The following is a 24,770-nucleotide window of genomic DNA, read 5'->3' on the forward strand; positions in this document are numbered from 1 at the left end:
TGGACCAATCACAACACTTGCAGTCCACGTAGAACTGATGCGCTGTTAAAAATTAGTCGAGGTGCACGTCAGGCAACAAAGAGCCACGCAGTGCCTACGGATAACCTAAGGCGTAGACCTTACGCATGACTAAATTGGATTTACGTCAGACAATGCTCAAACCTGCCCACTGTCGAAATACTGGGTTGTTTTAACTCATTGTTGGGTTAAAAATAAACATTTTCTGAGTTGAACCCAACTGCTGGGCTCTACCCTGCATTTTTTAAAGTGCACATTTTACTTCATAATAAGACTTGGCACTGACCCTTTTTATCCATACTTAATTTTTCCTATTATATCCCATGGCTATGAGCAATTCTATATTTAGTGTTCGTGCACTCAAAGCTTCATTTAAAATCCTACTAATACCACAAAATGTTCCTTCTCTCGTTTTTACTTCACATCTCCAGTAACTTCTCGCATTTCAACAGCATTTGGTTTCTATCTGCCATTTCAACATGTTTGCCAGTGATTTGATTACACAAGTGCAGTGAAGTGTGGACATTCCAGACTGTGTCTATTTAACACTTGTGTATCCGAGAGCCACTTCCTCCAGCTAGCACCATTACAGGCAAACTCTTCCTGTCAGAGAGCTGTGGGTCTGTTTGTCAATCTCCAGCCTGTCTAACATAAATAGTATGTTGTCTCACCGACAGCTATCCTCTTTCTTTCTCAAGGTGAAAATATGCATCACTCATTCAGTTTTCCTCTTGTTTATAAGTCTTCCTGCTCCTGTGTGTAACTTGTCTCATGTTTGGAAAAACACTGCGACTATTATTAACACATATTTCTGTGTACGCAAATTAACCTTTTTTAGTGTATCTATGTGAAAGGATTTATCCAAACTCATATAATTTTGTTACTATATCGTAATGCATAGCGTATTGAGTTAGCAGCAATGGGAACACACATACTTATAAAATGTATGCTTTGAATGTACTGTAAGACGCTTGGGTAGTGTCTGCCAAATGCATAAATATGGAAATTCATATTTTTGAAATATGTACTGGTTGGTCATTTCCATGCAATTACAGTAAAATGAATAGGAACCATAAGTGTGTCATAAAGTAGTCAATTCGCATGTGTTCTGTATTCCATGTCTTCTGAAGTTATACGATAGCCGTTTGTTTTGAAAAGTAAGTGATTGTTCACTGAAAAGCTTGACATTTTAATGTCTTCTTTTATGTTCCACAGAAGAAACAAAGTCATATGGGTTTAAAATGACAAGTCATAATACAATAACCCTTTAAGGTCTGATATCTTGAGTAATATCTTGTATTTAGGACAGATGTAGCTTTGACTAGAGAGGTCAGGTTAGGATGGAGAATACTGCAATGTCTGTGCTTGTGATCTGATTCAGTCTGTTTAAACTTTGATGTTGCTTGTAAGCTGTTTGTTTGTTTGTGTTCGTGTCTCTGTCTTCACCAGTCTCGCATGGAAATAGTCTGTCTACAAAGTCTCTGTCAGTGTATGTCTCATAAAAGGAATGTTTGAGCCACAGAGGAATGTGCTGTAAAAATGAAATATCTACCAAGCTGTCTATATAGTCACCAGCGTTCCTCGCATCCTTTATACTATTAGCAAAAGATGATTTTACAATATTGATTCATAGATTCGTAAGTGGGTTATGATGATGAGTCAAACTGTGATCACAGTTTAAAAGCAATGAGAGAAAAGGCTAGTGGATTTGTTTGCTTAAAGTTAAAACACATTTTACAGAGCATCGGATATTAATCTGTATAAATGGGCGTCTGGTATGGAGGGGTGTACTGTAGATTTTAATTTCTACTAAAACAGATGCAGTCTGGCCACAAGGCAGTTTACTGTGTATTTAAGGTAAACATTTTATAAGTTTGGTTGTAACTTGGAAAAATATTTTCGCTTTATGCATTTGTATTAAAGGTATACATTTTATTTTGTATGAGTTTTTCTTGGAACTGAACACATGATTTTGCACTGCTTTTGTTGACTGTTTTTAAGGACCTAAATTTGAAGAGCTTGGTTCCAAAACGAGATAACTTTTTCTTTTCTTTTTGTTTTTAAAAATTTTCAAAAATCTAATTTTTTGATTGTGCATTCCAATAAATATCAATCAAACTGCAGTTGATTTCTTTTGATTTAAGTTTTCATAACTAAAAAAATACAGCTAAGTAACACAATAAAAACAGGATAACTTTATAATAAACAAAATGAAAAAAAAAAATGTAAATACATTTTAAAAACTGAGTTATCTGGTTTTGGAACCAAACTCTTCATTTGTAATTTTATTTATTAGTCATTACATTATTCATGATTTTATTTAAGAACATTTCATGACATGTGACTATTATAAAAAAAAGGCAATTATCGAAAATATGAATGCTTCTGAATGTATCACGCTTACTCTTGTTTTTAGCTCAAGTAATTAACCTTTGATGTGTACTTGTAGTCTTCCGATGACTGTCTCCCTGAAAAACACAAGACATAGACTGTCTCATTTGTAAGGGTGGTTATGAGCGCCCCCTTTGGGGCTATCCTCTGCCCTCGATGCACAGCAGACTTCTAGCACACAGTGACATTATGCCACCAAAGTTGGCCACTTTGTGTAATATTTCCCACTAATTTCTCTGCAGTTTTAGAGTGATGTTGCAGCTGTATAATAATAATAATAATAATAATGTCATTGCATGCTGTACTGGATGGCCTTTGTTCTTAGCTCTGCTTTTTTTCTTTATTAACAGTACTGGATGTCTAATTGTTTGTAGATGCATGTGTTCTCACTGTATGTTAATGACATTTATGGACTCTCTTTCCAGGGAAGAGTTAAACAGGATTCATGCAGAAAAACTAGAGAGATTGGAGGAGAGCTTCAGGAAGAGACTGGATGATGCAGAAGAGCACAGTGCAAAGGTGAGGTCACAAAACAAAAATCTGGGATGGATATATAAATCCTAATTTAGTAATTTTATGTAAATTTTGGTTTGTGACATTTTTAGGCCCTCTACACTTTACTTCGAGGAATATAATTCTACAGCCTCTTAAATTTGGTATTAGCATCCAAATCCATTTTAGGCCGACCGTGTCTAAATTTAATGGATGTATTTCCTTTTTACACTAGGGCAGTGGTTTTCAATCCTGGTCCTGGAGCCCCACTGCTCTGCACATTTTGTATGTTTCCCTTGTTTAACACAGCTGATTTAAATCATCAGGTCATTAGCAGAGATCTCATTGTCTGTCAGATAAGAGAGACATACAAAATGTGCGGAGCGGTGGGGCTCCGGGACCGGGATTGAGAACCACTGCACTAGGGTGACGCATATATGTTTACATTTCTATTCAGTTTCACTACCTTGGAAAGCTACTGACACACTTTAATTTAGATCTTTTTATTTTTGTGGGCTGAGGTTTCCCCTTAGCAAAACAGTATTAAGAGGAATTTGATTTAGTGCAATTACATTTAAGACTCACAGGTTTCCTGCAGTTATACGCCAGACATGCAAGTCTACTGTAGGTGGAAGCAGACACAGAGGGCCTCTCTTCACCAAACTTTCTCTCTTTCTCCCCGCCCCACACTTACACAGACCCTGTTGTGTTCTCACATGCACTCCGTCTTCATGAAAAACATGGTGACCTTGGTCATGCCCGACTAAAAATACATGGCGTGTCACCACCCCCTTGTTTGTTGTTTGTAATTGCTGTAACCATTTTATTCAGCCGCTGACACTTTAATATTTCAAAACCCACTGTTGGTGAGAAATCCACATCTTTGATATGACAGCCGTTGGTTACAGAATGACTGCATAAACAGCTTTATATTCCTTTTTCCCAACCACATGAGGCCTAATTAATCATAATAAAAGGGCATAATTATATCTCATTATGCTTTTGCTTTGTCAGCTGCTTTACTGTGTAATTATTCAATGACAAGTAAACATGTCTTACTGCTTTAAATATATATTATATTTTTTTGTTATTGATAGTATTTGAATTTTGAGTTGTACAGTTTAGTTTTATTTGTGTGCAGGTCATTTGTTTGTATCTTTGGAAAATGTCTGGTTTTAGTTTTCATCCTCTACATGTTTGCATTAGAAATCATTCCTCCTGACAATGACCCTTAAAACTTTTCTCCCTATAGGGGAGAGTGGGGCACAACCTAATTTTGGTTTTGGCTCAATCATTAAAAAAAATTGAGTTTGAATAATTATATTTTTACACAAGCAACACACACATCTCTGCTACAAATGAACATTTGGGGTTTGTTTCTATTAGTTATCATTCTTGGACAATTACACCAAACATGATAGATGTGCAATCGTTACAACTTGCTACATAGGTGGGATTATTGTAACAGGCAGGGGGTTAGTTATAACACTTGTTAAAAATTAAGTTTGGAGGCAAATGCTTCAATACTATTTTGTCTATATACTTGAAGTGGATATTGTTTATATATTTGCCTATAATAGACAGGCTTCTACACTATTCATCCCTCATCTAACCATAGTGCAGTTATAAATGGATACAAATATCTAAATATGTGAGAAAAAGCAGCACAATTATGACAAAAACATTTTTATATGTGACCCAGTCTGTAAAAACCATACTCAAGTCTCAAAATCAAATTCTGAGATAATGAACATCAAAGTCTGATTTTAGCCATTCATTTCATTATGATTTTAAAGGCGGAGTCCACGATGTTTGAACAACGCGTTGGAAAAGGAGACGGGCCGACTACCAAAACACACTTATAGCCAATCAAATCAAATCAAATGCCGGTTTGCGTATGTGTGGGGCGGGTCTATCAACAGAAGGTCCAGATTCTATTGGGGAAGGGGCGTGTTTGTTTAGGTGATTTCAAATATCAACATTAGCTTTCAAACATCATGGACTCCGCCTTTAATCTTTGACGTGACCTTGTTCAATCAATATTAAAGATATGAACAAAAATACATTTTGACACAAATTTTTGATAAGACAGACACATTTATTTTGTTGGCAGACAGCAATCATTCGTGTATAGTCTTTTTTAAAACAACGGCAAGAATTACGCTAATGTTAGCTGTTTTCATATAACACAGCATTACTAACTAACCCCGCTGGGTGAAAATATTTTTAAGCCTACCAAAAAAGTTGCTAAGAGCTGCAGATATATTTGAAAATTATGCTATGTTTTAGTCAACAAGACACTGATTAAGATGACATTGGTTTTGGTATCTTTCACACCCAACTCAGAAACCAGAAAAAAACATATGATGAAAAAATATACTTACATGCCACCAAAACACTCTTTCATCAATAACTGTATGGAAAAACATTATACCTGTCCATAAATTTGCGCGAGACCATCTTTTGGCAGCGTGAAAACAATACGGTAAGGTAAGCTATTATTAGAGTATTAAGTTATTTTACACTTTTTATGCGCATGCCTAGTTACGTGATTGGTCATGTTTCATGCGTTTATGGTCGTGTATAGTGTGGATGAAGATTCTTTTTAAAATGCCAGTATAAACGAGGATCGTTTTCATTTTAAAATGCCGTTATAAAACGCAAATGCTCTAATGTAAACAGGGCCTTAGAATTAGGCGCTTTAATCTCCATACACCGCGGGTTCCCATACATGGAAGTCGCCGTCATGTAAACGGACAAACTCTTCTACAAATGCGTTTCATCCCTATGTGGTCTCAGACGACATATTTGTCATGTGGGGGCTACCATATGTGTTTTGAAATTGAGGGGTGCTGTTAGGTGTAAATCGAAATATCACCACTAGATGCAACTAAAATGTACACAGCACTGCCACAGGACAAACATGTCGTCGTCTGAGACAACATAGGGATGAAACGCGCTCTGTGGAGCAGTTTGTCCGTTTAGGGCTACTGTAGAAACATGACGCCTACTTTCATGTAAGGGGACTCGCGGCGTATGTAGACAAAAACTGCTCATTTTCAGGTAATAAAAACAATACAGTTCATTATGTAAGGTCTTTATACACCACTGATTATATAGTTATGTATATTATATTGCATTTCTGTCAAGAGATCCTTTTAAAAAATACACCTTTAAGTTGTACTGTAGTGCACATGTATAGTTTCACTTTAGCTTTTGTTGGTTTTCAAACTGCCAAGTGTTAAGTGCATGTGCAGGTGTTTGTGTGGTTTGCATGGGGTTAACTAAGTGATAAGATGTTGTCATGCAAGTTTTTCATCTTTGTTTATTTAACTTTTATGCATTTATACGGTGCATATATAAAACAGTATAATTGATCAATTAATTAAACTGAAGCTCAAGGTAAATTTGAAGAGTTTTCAAATTTTTGGCAAAACATGTTTATTATTATGTTATCATGTTTTTTATTGTGCTGCTTAGCTGTATTTTTTGTTATGAAGGCTTAACTACATCAAAACAAACTAACTGCAGTTTGATTGATATTAGAATTAGATTTTAAAAAACTTTTTGGAGCCAAACTCTTCATTGGTTGGTGACAATAGACAGTAACCTGAGGGTATACTGAAGATATTTAAACTTCATTTGACCTCAACTTTCGTTTGACCCGCATTTGTGTACACGTCTATGTGTTTGCATGTGTGTGCAGATGGAGGCTTGTCTCGAGCAGAAACAGGCTGAACAGGTGAAACAGCTGGAGCGGTTAGAGATGGAGTTAAGGAGAGAAGCGGATATTGAATTGGACATCCAAAGACAGAAAAGCCAGGAGCTACTTGAAAAATACCAGAATGAAAACCAGCAGCTGCAGAAGAAGGTACAGTTAATTGACTCGTGGCACACCCATGTGACCTCCACCTTTCTTGACTGTGGGTCACTAACGTTCCACTCGTCAAAGCAGTGAAGGGTGGTTTGTTTATGATTTTATTAATATATGAAAAATGTTAGCCTATCAAATCAAGGTCATATCACAGCCCCTCAGATAGAAAGCATTTCAAGGTTACAGTAGCTTACAGTAGTTTTGGGGTATATTTGGTATCTAATATAAAAATTATGGACAGTTTTTTTAAATGCGTGACTCATTTAAAAGGAGTAGTCCACCCCAAAACTAGGGTCTATTGACTTTTGATAGTAGGAATAAAATTATTACTATGGTCAAGTCAATGGGGACCATTTTTGAGTGAACTGCTGTTTTTAAATGCTACTGTACCCACTACTTTCATTGGTAAGCACTGACAGACTATCGTAAACCTCTTGTAGTGAATCAGTGATATCATTCAATTCTTTAGACATTACCTTGAGACTATTTTATTTTTCATTTCATGTATGTAGCATTGTTTTCTTCCTGCTTTCTTATCATAACAGTCCGCCTGGTAAGTCCGTCTGCCATGGCTCTTTTTTTCTCTCCCAGACCCCTTGTGTGTCTTTGTTTTTTGGCTCACACCTCCCTTTTGTTCATGCTAATAAATGATGTCTGATTACTGTCTGTTCAGTGGAGCCTGATATCCAGTGTATGTTTGTTTGGTCAGAGACAGATTGGTAGAGGCAGGTCTACTGGTCCATAAGTGATGTTGAGAGGTTTTGTCTGTATGCATGCCAGAGATGAGGAATTGTTATGCACTGCTGACATTGGGGGGGGGGGGGGGTGACCAAGATAGAAGAGGTTTTGGATTTTGATGTAATTGAAAAAACACATTGAAAAATCTGGGATTTAATTAAAATAAATTGAAAGTTGAAAATAGAAATAAATGGAAACATACTAAACAAATTAACGTTTAGTATGTTATACATTATTAATGATTAAACAATATTTCCGGTTATATATGTCAAGTAAGGGATAATGTATAGGCATCTGGTTTGGTTAATATCGCGGAAATAAGCCCCAGCACTGTGATCACACTGTCAGGGCTTATTTCAAGATAAGAACCGGGTGTCTGTACATTATTCTACTTATTACACTGCTATTTACCTTATAAGTAAGGTAAGGAACATTAAATATTTATTTGATATATATTATTAGATCATTATTAATGAGAGCAGACTTTCCATTAGGAAAGCCTGTTTATTTTCCGTTTTAAAGGAATAGTCTACCCTTTTGCCATATTAAACTATGTTATTACCTCAACCTAGACAAATGAATACATACCTATCTTTTTTCAATGCTTGCGCTGTACAGCGCGTTGTGAATGTGTTAGCATTTAGCCTAGCCCCATTCATTCCTATGGTACCAAAAAAAAGTTTTATTTTGTGGCACCATACTTACTGGTATAACTCCTCATGTAACAGTCTTTAAACACGGAAGTGTTTGGTGGCTTCCCTGTTTGGTACCATAGGAATGAATGGGTCTAGGCTAAATACTAACACATTCACAACGCGCTGTACAGTGCATGCATTGAAAAAAGATAGATATGTATTAATTTGTCTAAGTTGAGGTAATAACATGGCAAAAGGGTAGACTATTCCTTTACGATAAGATGTTCAAGTGCAACAAACATGCTATAGGTTTAATAATTTGTAAATATAATGTCATTTGACTGTTCCTGTCAAAATGATTTAGAGCATCTGGGTTACTGGGTGTTTTATTCCGATCAAAATCAAGCACTCCAATGAGCCGTGTAATAAATCAGCTTATTCATCATCATGTTAATTCAAAAGGTCAGGTTTTCTTGTTTCTTTAAGGAAAACACCATCATTTTTCAATATTTGACCATGTTCATCCCTCAACTTAGACAAATTAATACAGTACATAATATTTTCTCACTGCGTGCACTTAATCGTTGTACAGCTCATCCATTTATTCTAGCCCCATTCATTCCTTAGGATCCAAACAGGGATGAATTTAGAAGCCACCAAACACTTCCATGTTTTCCCTATTTAAAGACGGTTACATGAGTAGTTACACGAGTGAGTATGGGGGCACAAAATAAAATGTTGCGATTTTCTAAGCGGATAAAAAATGAGAACTATATTGCGGAAGAGCACTTAGTTTGCAGCACTTCGACCTCTGGCGCAGTAACATCATCACTCCTGAGAAAGGAAAACACGGAAGTGTTTGGTGGCTTCTAAATTCATCCCTGTTTGGATCCTAAGGAATGATTGGGGCTAGGCTAAATGGACGCGCTGTACACCGATTAAGTGCACACATTAAGAAAAGAGAGGTATATATTAATTTGTTTTATTACACGGCTCTCTGGAATGCTTGATTCTGATTGGTCAGTTGAGACATTTGCAGGTTCGTTCTTTTCAAATAATAACCGCTCCAAAGTAATAACGCATAGCCGGTACTACTTGTATGTTTTAAATCCCTCCGCGCCAACAAAGATTACTGTTTGGCGCCATCTTGTGACAAACGCTGGACAACCACAATTAAGAATGGAAAAAGTTTGACATTCATTTTAACATGTACGGAAAAAACAAAACATTTAAACAGCGGATAGAAGAAAGAACAACGACAAGACACAGAGAGCTTACTGAGACTGAACTTGACAAAATAGAGCATGACAGCTACGAAGCCAACACTCAAAAAAAATACAGAATGGGCATTAAAACTTCTCAAAGACTGGCTAAAAGAGAAAAAAATGGAGACAGACAAGTATGAAGCAGAGGATCTTAATAAGGTATTACGATCATTTTATGCATCTGTGCAAAGTTTCGCGGAAGGATGAAAATTTTAATTTAAAACCAAATGCCAATAAAATGTTTCAAATTCATATTCATGTCCAGTTTTTTTCTTATGTGGCAAGTAGCCATGTAATAAGCAGGATAATGTAGAGGCAGCCGGTAGTTATCGGGTAAATAAGCCCCTTCAGTGTTATACAAGACCCTCCGCTTCGCGTCGGGTCCTGATCACACTGTCGGGGCTTATTTCCTGATAACTACCGGCTGCCTCTACATTATCCCTTACATATATTATATATATTAAGTTGAGGGAAGAACAGAGTAAAGTATTTCCTTTAAAGCACACAAAATGTTATTTGGAAGAATATGCTGGAATAACTTGGATCATCTGGTTTGCACAAACTATAAGAGTCAGTGCTAGCTTGAATGCATGCGAGCTGTCAGAAACCGAATGGGGTGAAATTACAGTTTTACCCTCCAATGTAAATTTTGAAATGGCTGAATTATTGTTTTTTCTTATAATTTTGTTACATAAACATCATACAAATTTATGTAAACACATTATTGTGGTAGTTATACAGATTCCAAAGTTTAATTAGTTTGGCAGGAAAGTCTCATCATGTCATGTTAACCATATTTTATTCTCAGTTGCTTTGGAGCATTTCTCTAAATTTTGCATTCGCATTTTTCAGAACAAACTGCACAAATTCAAGGATTTCCTGCAAAAGCGTATAACTTCCAAACTTTAAAATCCTTAGTTCATCTCTCAAAAGTACATTTTTATGTCAGTGAACATGTCAGCCTCATCAAAATGGCAAGTCCTTGTGCCATTGTTTATGAACAAGACAAATGTTTAACCATGTTATTATCAATACAACAAGAGTACACAATTATAGATTTCAGTATTTTCTGAGGTGACCTACAGCTTTTGATGATGATTGTAAATAAACATGGCAGCGATTTTTAAACAGTATGAAGTATGAAGTTACCGATTCAACAGAATTCACGTTTACATCTTTCTGTAAAAAAGTTTTGAATATTGGTACAAATAAAAAATAACAAACCTAAAAAGGTTCACTTTAAAAAAAATTCAAATCTCATCTCCTGATGGAAACCCAGATGATCCCAACAGATATCTTTCCTCGCAGGGTAAATAATCACTCTGTCTTATACAGTGATCAAACAGATTAGGACAAAAATCATAACTTGATGAACTTATTAACTAACTAAGTACTTTTCAAAAGAAATTACATAAGCAATTGAAGCGGAAAAAGGTAGCAAACAGCAGACCATTGTACATAATCATCTGCATGATTGTATGAAAGCATTTGCAATTTTCAGAATAATGAGAATTTGCTTTTATGTTGTGCACAACTGAATTGATGATGTGAAGATAAAAAAAAAGTGTTTTGCAAAGCTAATTTCTGATATGAAAAATGCTCCAAAGCGACTGAGAAAAACTGTTATTCTAAAAACCTATTAAAAAAAAAGAACCTATTAATTTCTTTAAAGTTGACAATCTGAAAAGCTCTATTAAAAACACCAGACCGCACAGCACACAATTTCTTTTTAAACTATGTTTGCATGTGTTTTTCTGTCTTAAGATTCCCCATCTGCTGCGTTCAGCCACACAGGAGCTCAAGAAGGAGCTTGCAGTGCTGCAGGAGCGCATTAAACAGCAGGAAGAGGAAAGGCAGCGTTCTCGTGAGAGCGCCACACAGAGGGAGCAGCAGGTACTGCAGGAACTGCAACAAGCTCAGAAGAACTTACAGCAGCTCAGAGAAGAGAAAGCAGCCTTAGAGAAAGAGGTAAGACAACCTGTCCTTATATTTATACCAGTTAAGGGCTGATCAATTATCTAATGAGTCCTGTCACAGTCCTGTCAGAGAGATTTGACAGACTGCATAACATGCGCTGAATAATAAAGTGAAGCTGCCACTCAAGGTCCAATTTTACTTGATGTTTGGTTATACATCACTGTTTATCATCATCATTATTATTATTTGTTATCTCTCTCCCACTTCTGACAAATTTAAGCACACACAAAAAGAAAATTGTCAAAGGCATACAAATCGGGTGTTAAGCTTTAAATGGAAAATTCATTCAAAGTACTGTACAGTAAATCAATTGTGACAACAGAGAAAATTATAGAGACGGACTTACTTGACAGCTTTTACTAAGGTATGAAAACTGTGTTGAAAAACAAACAAGTGACCGACTTCAGGACACTTTAGATTAGAGTGGTCCTTATAATGGGTCATTTTTTTTACATGTTTAACTCTAACCCCCTTAATGTGTTAGGATATCAATAAAAACAGTCACACTTTATTTAACAGTGTCCGTGTTACAGTGTAATTATATAATTAAATACTAAGTAATATAAAGTAACAACATGTACTAATTATGCATAATTAAAGGAACACGCCCAGATTTTGGAAATTTAGCTTATTCACCGTATCCCCCAAAGTTAGATAAGTCCATACATACCTTTCTCTTCTCCGTGCGTGCTGTAACTCTGTCTGACGCAGCCACCGCTAGCTTAGCTTAGCACAAAGACTGGAAGTGAATAGCTCCAGCTAGCATACTGCTCCCAATAATTGACAAAATAACGAGAACATTTTCCTATTTATGTGTTGTGATTTGTATAGTCACACCGTGTACAAATAACAAGGTGATATGAGACTCAGCGATCTTTTAACAGTATACTGAGAACTATATTCTCATAAACGAAGCACTGCTACATGGGCGGAGTGATTTGCACAACTCTGACCGAACTCTCTGCTCCTCACCAGGGGCTTCTCGGGTGCTGCGAGCAAATCACTCCACCCATGTAGCAGTGCTTCGCCTTCTGAGAATATAGTTCTTAGTATATATACTGTTAAAAGATCGCTGAGTCTCATATCACCTTGTTATTTGTACACGGTGTGACTATACAAACCACGACACATGAATAGGAAAATGTTCGCGTTATTTTGTCACTTATTGGGAGCAGTTTGCTAGCTGGAGCTATTCACTTCCAGTCTTTGTGCTAAGCTAAGCAAGCGGGGGCTGCGTCAGACAGAGTTACAGCACGCACAGAGATGAGAAAGGTATGTATGGACTTATCTAACTCTGGGGGATACGGTGAATAAGCTTAATTCCCAAAATCTGGGCGTGTTCCTTTAAACTTTATTCCTATAGTAAGTACATGTTGTGTACCAAAGACACTGTAAAATAAAGCGTTACCATAAAAACACACTGTGCAAGATTTTAAATTGTTCCTACAATATCTAGAGATTGCTCAAAGCTTTTGAATATTTCCAAAATCACATATTTTTGCAAAAACTGTACCATTTAAAAGCGCACAACACACATAAAACTTGCTTTTTGGAGGTTAACTTTGTTCCAGTTATTTCAGTCTCTTCTGATCCGAGTAACCATATAGCAGACTTGCTTTGTGTTGCTTCAGCCATTGTCTCAGTGTATATTGTCTATTGTGCTTCGTTCACATTGAAGCTTTCTTGCTTTGAAAGACATATCACAACTAAAACAGGAGATTTAATTGCATGGAGTATGGTTAAATAAGTCCATTGTTGCCATAACTATATATTATTAAACAATTATACATGCTAGCACAAAGTATTACATAATACACAAATGTGTTAAACTTCAAAGGTCTTGAGCAACCTCTAAATATTAATTCGTATTGAAAAAATGTTGCACAATTTTTTATTTATTTATTCAGTTAAAGTAGATGAGATGTAGTGGAATAAATGAACAAAAACTGAAATCCAAACCAGCTGAGGTGACATGAGCTTGTCCAGTGTTTATATGAGTGAGATTTATATCTGGGACACTACTCTGTTAACATACATGCCTCAGTCAAAGGTTTCAGTCAAAACACTTTTGAAAGTACTTTCGCTCACATTCTCAGACTCCAAAAGCCCCTTTCCTCTGACCCGACCCGCTCCTCTAGTTGCTGCGTGCCTCACCAGTTCATCCAGTTCAAGGTCCCGTGACATGAATTTCACAGCTGAAATATTCTTTTAATGTCGACCCCTGAGCGCAGCATCCCTACTGTACCTCTCCCTACCCCACACACTTTCAAAGCAAATGGTGTTCTTTTGTAGGAAAGATTTCACTGCATTTTAACAATCCATTAAAGCTATCTAAGATCTGACTGTGATATAAAATCAATACCTGAGGGCATTTAACGCTTCACCTTTTATAAAAAGCACCTTCTTGATGTTCTTTTCTCTCTCACTCACTCTCTCTCTCTTTTCATCTGGTCTTTGAACTATGCTTGCTTTCCTCAGAGGCAAACTTTAGCTGGAAATTTATAAAGATTTATGAGGTCCAAGATTCGAGAGAGAGAGAGAGAGAGAGAGAGAGAGGTAACTGGTAAAGACTGTCTGTCCAAAACCTAGATCTTCCCATAATGTAGACAATAAGATTATGCTGTTTTCTGGGAATAAAAGAAAGAAAATGCATAAAAAACTGGCAACTTATGAGAATCTACATTAAGGGTTCAGTTAGGACGTAGAAAGATCTATTTACAACAAGGAGAATAACTGTGAAATAAAAAAAGATAGAATAGCAGTGTCATCACAACAGATAAAATAATAAACATACAGAGGAACGACATTGTTGTGATCGCTTTTAGAGCGATGATGAACGATAAAACACTGACAGTCAATCTGAATCCATACAAATTTAAAGAGCACCTATTTTCAGATTCACGGTTTTACATTTCCTTTGGTGTAAGTGTGTATAAGTACATGTTAATATTATGCTAAAGGTAAAAACCCCAAAGTAAATAATGACACGAGTTATCGTCTCCAACGTAAATCTTTTTTCTTGGACTACAACAAACACACGGATTGTAGGCAACAGTTTACTTCCTGGAATTTATGATGTAGACGAGACCGACATTATCATAATTCCTCCCACTTTGGACTCAGCCTGTAAGTTAACTCTGTCAGCATTGCATTGTGACCGAATCATTCAAACATGGTAAGGAGCGTCACATTTCTGGCTGATGTCAGAGGTATTCAGGCCAATCACAACGTACAGATTAGATGGCCAATCAGGGACACAGTGCTTTTCAAATAGATTTTTGTACAAAATCTGTGCATTTCAGAAAGAGAGTGAAACCTGGATCTTAAAAAAAGTACGTTATGTGGAAAATAAGTAGTAATAAATAGTATAAATAAATAGTTTTAACCATAAACCACCCAGACATATTATATTATACCAAATACACAAAATAACGTTTTTTACCAATGAAATTGGTGCTCTTTAAAGGACAAAATTATTGTCCATTAGTGTGGATGCTAATAAAGTTATTGTTATATTTATCTTTGTACTTAATATTCTTGGTGTAAACAGTCTAAAAGGGAGGGTAGGCAATCTCAGAAAAGCTAGCTTTAAAAGCATAAATGCCTTTTCCAAAACACATAAACTTGGCTTTTAGCTATTTTTTATCCAGACAGTTTTTTCGTAGTCTTTCTTTGTTTTTACATTCTCCTCAACCGACAAAACATGGCACAAGAAAAGAAAGGTGAGGTATTCACTGTTTGCCTTTCATTCTCACTTGGTCTGCATGTGTCGTGATGGAACATGCTGGGTTGCCAGATCTGCATAACAAAACCAGCCCAACAGGGAATCAAAACTAGCCCAGTTATCCTTTGCTTTCATAAATCAAATCATCTTACCTTAAAATCAACAACTGTTAAAAATAGCAGATAGCTGACTGATTTAAAGAGCACCTATTTCATTGCTAAAAACAATGTTATTTTTTGTATTTGGTATAATACAATGTGTTTGCGTGGTTATAATTAAAAAACATTACTGTTTTCCACATACCGTACATTTTTATAGCTCCAGATATCCTTCCTTCCTCAAAAGCACAGATTTTGTACAAAACTCATTGATCTGAAAAGCGCTGTGTTCCTAAATTGGCCAGCTAATCTGTACGTTGTTGTGATTTTCAGGAATACCGCTGATGTCAGCTGGAAATGTGATGCTCCTTACCATGTTTAAAAGATTCGGTCACAATGCAGTGCTAACAGGAGTTAACTTACAGGCTGTGAGTCAAAGCGGGAGGAATTATATTAATGTCGATCTTGACTACATCACCAATCCCAGGAAGTAAACTGTTGCCTACAATCCGTGTGTTTGTTGTAGTCCAAGAAAAGAGATTTACATTGGAAATGATAACTCGTGTCATCGTTTACCTTGGGGGTTTTACCTTTTACATATCTTTAACATGTACTAATACACACTTACACACCAAAGGAAATTTAAAAACGTGAATCTGACAATAGTTGCTCTTTAACACACACAAAAAACAGTTTAAATGAAAACGTGGCCTCAACTAGTGTTACGCGATATGCCCCATATAAAGATAGTAAGATCAATCCAGATCACAAAATAGTACCTTTTGTAAAAGCTCAAAGCTCATCTAAAGTACATTTGTCTCTTTTTACCCATTTATAGTCTGTGCTACCACCTGTGGTATGCTCATTAGGTCACTCATTAGTTTGAATGTAATATGGACTCTATACTGCTCTTAATATAGCTCCCTTAAATCCCTCTGGAGTCAGAGCAGATGTGTATGCATCCACAGCTCTCTTCACATGCAGATATATTATGTTTATGCATAACATTTAGTCTCCCAGCATCTTTTATCACTACGACTGCGGTCCCTGCATCCCCACAGTGGGGAGGGGTCAGAGTAACTCTGGCAGCCTGACAAATGCATCGGGGCTTTGCTCAGTCAGCCTGACTGCGGTCGGATGCTTGTATGATATAAACTCTCTGGCGCTCTGCGGCTTCGTGTGTCATTCGAGGAGCGGAGTGAAGCAAAGGTCAGTGTGTCTACACAGATGCCCGCACAGTGTTTAACCTTTTACTGACATGCACACTCTGGTCTCTCTGGTGCTGTTGGAGTATGCATGCCTTGTTAAGCAAGCACATCTGTGCAGCAGTTTGTGTGTGTGTAGATGAGATGCATGCATGGTTGGTGTGTAGGTATTTAGCTGCAGGGAATAAACTGGGTGTGTGTTTGTGATTAGTGCTAAATATATATTAAGAGCATTTTAGCATTATAAGATTTGATTGTTAGATTTGTATTCAAATTAAGGTTACATAATACCCAACAAAATACACAATATTGAGTCTTGAGATCTATGAGGTTATTGCAATGTCTCAGTTTGTCCATTGGGTGGCACTGATTCCCAAACAGAATAGTCTTTGTTTCATCATGTAGTAGGCCTGTGCTGGTCATGTTCTCAGTAATGTGGCATATGTGCATCTGGAAATCTAACTGGACTTCAAGGGTTTGTGTGTGTAAATATAGCGCCTCATTTACATAGATTCTAGCTGCTTTAGATTCTTTTTAAACAGTCGAAACTACACCAAGACTTGACATCACTGTACATACAATGAATGTGAATCCAAACTTGAATTTTTAAGATGACTTAGCTCACCACACATGAAGCTGGCATGCCAACCACATGGTCATTTTGAATATGACATATGCTCTGTTTATACCTGGTATTAAGATGTGTTTTGGTCAATCTGATCACACATTCCGTCCACAACCAGTGTTTAAATCCATCTCTGTTGTCCACTTTTAACCGCTTCTGTCCTGATTACTTCAAGGGAATGGTCTCTGGGTGAGTCCAGTCTGCAAACTTAAAGGGACACTCCACTTTTTTTGAAAGTATGCCCATTTTCCAGCTCCCCTAGAGTTAAACATTTGGTTTTTATCGTTTTGGAATCCATTCAGCCGATCTCTGGCTCTGGCGGTACCACTTTTATATAGCTTAGCATAATCCATTGAATCTGATTAGACCATTAGCATTGCGCTCAAAAATAACCAAAGAGTTTTGATATTTTTCCTATTTAAAACTTGACTCTTCTGGAGTTACATTGTACTACTGTCTGAAAATTAAAAGTTGAGATTTTCTAGGCTGATACGGCTAGGACTATACTCTCATTTTGGCATAATAATCAAAGACTTTGCTGCCGTACCAATGATATTATGCAGCAGCCGAAAATAGTCTCCTTGGTAGCTTAAAATAGCAGGGGACTATTTTTGGGCACTGCATAATATCATTGCGAGTCAAGTTTTAAATAGGAAAAATATTATTATTATTAATATTATTGTTATTTTTGAGTGCGATGCTAATGGTCTAATCAGATTCAACGGATTATGCTAAGCTATGCTAAAAGTGCTACCGCCAGACCCGGAGATCGGCTGAATGGATTCCAAAATGGTAAAAATCTAATGCTTAACTCTAGGGGAGCTGGAAAATGAGCATATTTTCAAAAAAAAGTGGAGTGTCCTTTTAAGGATGCTGTATATGTAAAACTGTATTTAGGCACATATGAATAATCATGCTGCGTTCACACCAGCCGCGGTAGAGGCATCAAGCGCGAGTGATTTCAACGTTAAGTCAATGTGAAGACGCGTTGACGCGCTTCTGGAGGTCGCGAATGAGGCATTTAGTGCGGCACGGTAGACGCGATTTTGCCTTACTCGCGCAACTAGTTCATGCGAATTATGCGAATTGAGCGTTGCCACGGCAAACGCACAAGTTGAAAAATTTGAACTTTGGCGGAAAAACGCGCCGTGTCATCAGGAGCTTGCTCTAGTAGTGACATGATTACAGAAAGCGTGCGGAGTCGCAAAAGCCCCTCCCATGACGCGAATTTCTGTGTGAATGTCTCGATGACTAGAATTTCACGCACGAATGAAGCGAGGAAACTCAAACTGCTCAAGCAGCAAACTAGGCACGGAACACGCGATTTTGACGCCTCAAACACGGCTGGTGTGAACCCACGGTAAGAGTTCTGTACATGGTAATGACTTATCGTTAGCCTCAAACACTACTTTCCTCCTACTTATGTAAACCTCATGCATGCAAAAGGCTGCTGGAAAACAGGCCATTCTCAACATAACACCAAGTGTCGAGATGTACGCCCCAACATTAAATTACACATTAAATTAAGTACAATGTTGTTACAATGCTAAAAACAAAGTTGTGACTGCTGAGTTAGCTTTATATGTTAGTTAATGCTATATGCTAGCGCTTAGGCTAAAGTTAAGTTACAGTTACGTTTTGCAGGTCCTGGAAAAAAAACACACAAACTGACCACTCAGAAATGTCCATTAACAATCTACAAACAATTGATTATTCCTCAAATTCCACATATTTATCTGATACAGACTCAAACGTAAGGTCTGTTTGTACACACAGAGCAACTGAAAAGAGCTGCTCTGTGAAACAGCCAATCAGAGCAGAGCGCAACGTTATTATTCATGACCCTGTCAAATAAGGTAATAATAGACCATTTCATTCTGGGGACAAATCCTAGTGTTGTAAATTAACATATTAAACGGTCTCTAGATAATTTTTGCACTTAATAAAGCCACATACCTTCAATTTTACATATTGTATCAATGCATGTGTTTATCCTAAAACCTGTAACTGTGGTAACCTTTATCACCATTTGTGCACTTATATTGTACTTCGACTTAAACAATTTGTTGCACCGTAATAACATAGATATTACATAAATGGTTACTTTCCACTATTCTCTCTTTCTTTGACATGTAGATGTATCTTTTGGAGGAGACCGTAAGGCGAGAATGTGAGGAACGGGAAGAACTGACCTCAGCCCTGACCCTGGCTAAAGAACAGCTGCATCTCAGCACGAAACCCCTCGATACCCAAACACACACCCGCCTCTCCAGATCTACAGCAGCACACCCTGACCTCCCTTCTTCTAAACTCACGCCCAACCTGCTCCATCCTCACACACGCAACCACGGCACAACCTCCACTCAGGGCAGCAGACGTAGGGGTTTGGCCGAGTTACAGTCGGGGAGTGTGAGCAGAAGTGTGGCTTCCTGGCATGGAACATCAAGGCCCGTTTCAACCCTTCCCAAAATCAACAAAGAGAGAGTCTCTTCAGTAAATGACTCGTATACGAATCTGACCGCTTTATTGAGCAGAAAGAACAAACTCTGATTCTTATAAACATTATTTGGTTGTACATGCAGTACTTATCTTAGGATGTTTCTGTATTGTTTACATTTGAGTGTGTGCTCTTAATTTGTATTGTTGTGTATCTTTTGCGAGGGCTCTGTGGACACACGACACAAACTAAAGCCAACATGTATTGATCCAAAAAAACATGCGTATGTATTTTCAGTCCTTTCATAGCAACAAGAGATTCAAACACCACCCACAGATCCAAACCTTTCAGCGATACACAATGGCTTTTACAAGACATTGCCCTGATGCAACTGCTCACACACAGAAACCACTCAAAAGGTCTGTGTCACGAACACTTAGCCACATCCTTCTACAATTTTGATATGTCAAACACGGATACACGCACCACACTTTTACAAGGTTTGCCAACATGCACATTTTCCCATTGACTTCTGCATTATTTTTTCTTATGCAATTGACATTGGTGTCAGTGTGCCCAAGGACTTTCCATATTCTCTTTATTTCCATCTTTTTTATATTGGTGAGGGGTGTGATAAATGAGTGTGTGACATTGAAGTTATTTCCTATCTCAGAGACTTTATGATCTTGCTACTTTTATCCTTGGTTTTCTGTCTTGATTACTTTCTTTGTTCAATACCTTGTTTATCTGTGGTTTGTACAAGGACTATTACAAAATGTGTCTTAAAATGGTCATCTTTTATTGCCAAAACCTTCATGATAAATGTTTCAGTGACACAACTACCATGTGCCAATAAATTGAATCTTGCATTGTTGTAAAGAACTTGGTTCCCAAATGCATTTGTAACAGTTAAACTGACATGCAGTTAATAACAAGAAAAGGCAAAGTGATGTGTTTTGTATGTGTGTATATCCTAAAATTCAGACATTTTTATCAAGTTAACGCATCCAGATGAACTTTTGACATCTGACCCAGGGGCTTTTATCTATGGGAAAGTTGTGTGCCATATGATCTCCCTTCACACTTCCTGTCAGTCTGACCTCTCTACCTCTTCCTCTTCGCTTTGAAGTGGGAAAGTCTTTAAAGTAGGGCCAAGTAGAGTATCTTTTGTGTTTTTGTAAGTACATCTGTCAGTCTCAAAATAATTTTTATTTTTAGGTGAACTGTTCCTTTAACAACAATACTACAGATGAATGCATTCCGTGCTAAAAAAAAACAGAATACAAGCAAGACCAGCATATGTTGTGTTTTGGTGCTGGTTTGCTAGTGAACACCAGCTAAACCAGCACCAAACCAGCACTAGCACCAGCATCCCAAGCTGGTCACACCAGCATCCCATGGTGGTCATACCAGCAAGAACATCATATGTTGTGTTTTGGTGCTGGTATGCTGGTGACCACCAGCTAAACCAGCATAATTCCCATGCTGGTTTGATGCTGTTTTTTTCAGCAGGGTTGGCAAAGTGACTTACAGTGCACTCAAACTATATGTTTTATCGGTATTTGTGTTCTCTAAGATTCAAACCTATGATGTGATGCTAACACATATTGCCCTGCTGAAAAAAACAGCATACCAGCAAGACCAGCATATGTTGTGTTTTGGTGCTGGTTTGCTAGTGAACACAAGCTAAACCAGCACAAAACCTGCATCAGCACCAGCGCCAAACCAGCACAGCATCCCAAGCTGGTCATACCAGCAAGACCAGCATATGTTGTGTTTTGGTGCTGGTTTGCTAGTGAACACCAGCTAAACCAGCATCAGCACCAGCCAAACCAGCACTAGCACCAACATCCCAAGCTGGTCACACCAGCATTTCATGCTGGTCATAACAGCAAGACCAGCATATGTTGTGTTTTGGTGCTGGTTTGCTAGTGAACACAAGCTAAACCAGCACAAAACCAGCACCAGCGCCAAACCAGCACAGCATCCCAAGCTGGTCATACCAGCAAGACCAGCATATGTTGTGTTTTGGTGCTGGTTTGCTAGTGAACACCAGCTAAACCAGCATCAGCACCAGCCAATCCAGCACTAGCACCAACATCCCAAGCTGGTCACACCAGCATCCCATGCTGGTCATACCAGCAAGACCAGCATATGTTGTGTTTTTGGTGCTGGTTTGCTAGTGAACACAAGCTAAACCAGCACAAAACCAGCACCAGCGCCAAACCAGCACAGCATCCCAAGCTGGTCATACCAGCAAGACCGGCATATGTTGTGTTTTGATGCTGGTTTGCTAGTGAACACCAGCTAAACCAGCATCAGCACCAGCCAAACCAGCACTAGCACCAACATCCCAAGCTGGTCACACCAGCATTTCATGCTGGTCATACCAGCAAGACCAGCATATGTTGTGTTTTGGTGCTGGTATGCTGGTGATCACCAGCTAAACCAGCATAATTCCCATGCTGGTCCATGCTGTTTTGATGCTGTTTTTTTCAGCAGGGTTGGCAGAGTGACTTACAGTGCACTCAAACTATATATTTTATCAGTATTTGTGTTCTCTAAGATTCAAACCCATGACTTTGGTGATGCTAACACATATTGCCCTCCTGAAAAAACAGCATACCAGCAAGACCAGCATATGTTGTGTTTTGGTGCTGGTTTTCTAGTGAACACCAGCTAAACCAGCACCAGCTAAACCAGCACCAAACCAGCATTAGCACCAGCATTCCATGCTGGTCATACCAGCAAGACCAGCATTTGTGTTTTGGTGCTGGTATTCTGGTGACGACCAGCTAAACCAGCATCAAACCAGCATAGACCAGCATAATTACCATGCTGGTCCATGTTGGTTTGATGCTGCCAAACCTCAATCACAAAAATGGGTTATTTCAGGAAATCTATTTTGTTAATGTCTCTAATAGGACACTTTATGTGTGCCATCCCTACTCAAAAATCCAGCTAAGACCAGCATAAGCTGGTGAGCTGGTTTTAGCTGGTCTTCCTGCTTGGTTTTAGCTGGTATTGCTGGTGTAGCAAGCTCATCTAGCTGTGTTTTGGTAACTTTTCAAGCTGGTCTAGCTGGACTTAGCTGGTCAGGCTGGGAAACCAGCTGACCCACCAGCTTGACCTGCTTTGCCAAGCTGGGACGACCAGCTTAGACCAGCTACTGCCACCTTATCTACCAGCTAAAACCAGCTACCAGCTTATGTTGGTCTTTGCTGTATTTTGCAGTAGGGATAACACAAAAATCTCTTACTAAGGGGCGTTTTTAGACCTGAAATCATTTGTTTTTAAGACTTGCAATTGGTTCTGAAATGAGGAAAATATTGCAATTTTTTAAATGATTTTGTTTAGGTTGCTTCACAACAAGGCGATCAAACTTGATAGTCAGACATGAGCAAACTGACACCTCATTGGTTAGAAAGTTTTAGTGTCGTGTTTTTTTTCAGGGGGTTAGCAAGCTCATTGCGTCATCCACCAAAATCAGTTTATTTCTGTTAAGAAGTTAAAACGAAGTCAAGGATGCATGGAAAACGACAATGTAGTGCACCAGCTGAATATAAATAGAATATAAATTTCAAAGCGTTTTGAGAGAAAGATGGGCGTGAACTTGTGCAATGGATATGCTGCCCCACAGGGTTCGTCTTCTTGAGAGATCAATCAGGTATGCTTATGTATCGCTTATATGTCTATAACTCATAATGTCATATGAATATACAGTATGTAATGTATATGTGGGTTGGTTTTATCTGCTGTGCCACGTCTGAACTAAGAGCACACACATCACATTTAGACCAGTCCAAGAGATTTAGATGTGAAACATTCTTTCACTTATTAAAATGTGCCCTTATGAAAAACAGTTTGACTATGGTGTAAGTCTATGCTGTGGTTTGCATACTATTTTTATTATCTCCCAACCACAGCTGTAGGCTACTCTACACAAAAATAGGGATTCGCAAAACACGACCTTGTGTCGTAACTTCACTTTCTTAGATGCATTGCTTTATTTTCTACACAAAGTAGGTCTCTTGGATTTTATGCGACGCTGGACAGACATAAAAATGTGTGTTACATCACAGCTTTCGAAGCAGTCTCGCGATACTTTGATGTCATGGGGTGATCTGTCTGCGCAGTGCCGCACGCAGTCGAATACGCCTTAATTCTTGGCCAGTGACGTATTTGTTGACGCCGTATTCCGGGAATAACTAGGCTTGTGCTGACATCTAGTGGCTTGTTAAAAAATCACAATCATTCTTGTCAGATGAGAAAGTGTAACTGCGTCCCGGAGAGATCTTCAAAAATGAGGGTAGGAAACTCCAAAAAGGAGTTTCCTATAGGGCTTGGGCGCCGCGTTGCATTCTGGGACGTCGCGGCCATGTTGGTGGCCTCGCGAATGTAAATATACAGCAAGTTGAACGAGGAGAAGCGGCGGAGTTGGGAGAATTAAAAGAAAGAAAAAAGATGTTAAAATCCGGAAAAGGGTGTGGAATTTACTGGGATACGTTAAACAGGGAAGCAGGGACCGGTATGTGGACAAAATCGGATCTATTAACGGTTAGGATCCATATGAAAAAAGAGTTAATAAAGAGCCTTTTAAGATAACAGCGTGGTTGTTGTGAGAGCACGATTTCACGCCAATCTGTAAGCAAAGTCACGTATGACCTAGCTTCACAACTAGCTTAGTTAATGCAGCAGTTTTTGCTGTCAGCAGAGGGATAGCAACTGAAAGATGAATGTTGAAATTTTCCCGTATTTTGGGCGAGTAAACCGGTGTTGTGTCGAACTCAGTTCCCCCCATGCTTCCCTCCAGTGTAGTCGTGCTTTTATAGCGTCTTCATCACGTTACATTTAGAAAGATTAAAGATTTGAATTGGTTATACTAAAAAGGCATAATATCATGTATTTTATAATACAATTTATTAAATATTTCATACTTTGACAGTTTTCTATTAGGGTATTTCTTTTAAAATATAGCCTGTCTTTTTATTTTTTTCCTTAACTGGTTGTTTTAAAAATGTAATGTTTGCATACATAATTAAATAAATTTTATACATATAATATGATTCATACTGTAAAAATAATTGACTTACCATTAAGAACAATACAGATACATTACAGAAATGCACACATATACATCTCAGTAGCCATTAAAACTTTAAATATATAAATAATAAAACCTATAACGTGATAAAAACGCCATAAAAACACTACACTGAAGGGGAAAAATAGGGGGAACATAGGGGGAACAGACTTCGACACAACACCGGGACAGTTCCCTTATGTTCAAT

At 37.9% G+C, this 24,770-nt stretch overlaps 2 protein-coding genes across 6 annotated transcripts in view; both read left to right on the plus strand.

The window, feature by feature from the left end:
• Positions 1-20,425, plus strand: part of LOC129418696 (Leucine-, glutamate- and lysine-rich protein 1) — a 52,135-nt gene extending 31,710 nt beyond the window's left edge. The window contains exons 4-7 of the mRNA XM_055173533.2: positions 2,835-2,928; positions 6,608-6,772; positions 11,178-11,381; positions 19,179-20,425. Of these exons, the coding sequence (XP_055029508.2) occupies positions 2,835-2,928; positions 6,608-6,772; positions 11,178-11,381; positions 19,179-19,592 (877 nt within the window). The 3' untranslated portion in view covers positions 19,593-20,425. The remainder of the gene's footprint in view (positions 1-2,834; positions 2,929-6,607; positions 6,773-11,177; positions 11,382-19,178) is intronic.
• A 2,479-nt stretch (positions 20,426-22,904) lies between these two features.
• The window catches only part of LOC129418730 (uncharacterized), a 185,081-nt gene continuing 183,215 nt past the window's right edge, over positions 22,905-24,770 (plus strand). For all 5 annotated transcript variants that reach the window (XM_055173587.2, XM_073853481.1, XM_055173586.2 and 2 more), the window contains exon 1: positions 22,905-23,146. The gene's annotated coding sequence lies outside the window, so the exon portion shown is untranslated. The remainder of the gene's footprint in view (positions 23,147-24,770) is intronic.

Source organism: Misgurnus anguillicaudatus, chromosome 15 (assembly GCF_027580225.2).
Source record: "Misgurnus anguillicaudatus chromosome 15, ASM2758022v2, whole genome shotgun sequence".
NCBI classification, from domain to species: domain Eukaryota; kingdom Metazoa; phylum Chordata; class Actinopteri; order Cypriniformes; family Cobitidae; genus Misgurnus; species Misgurnus anguillicaudatus.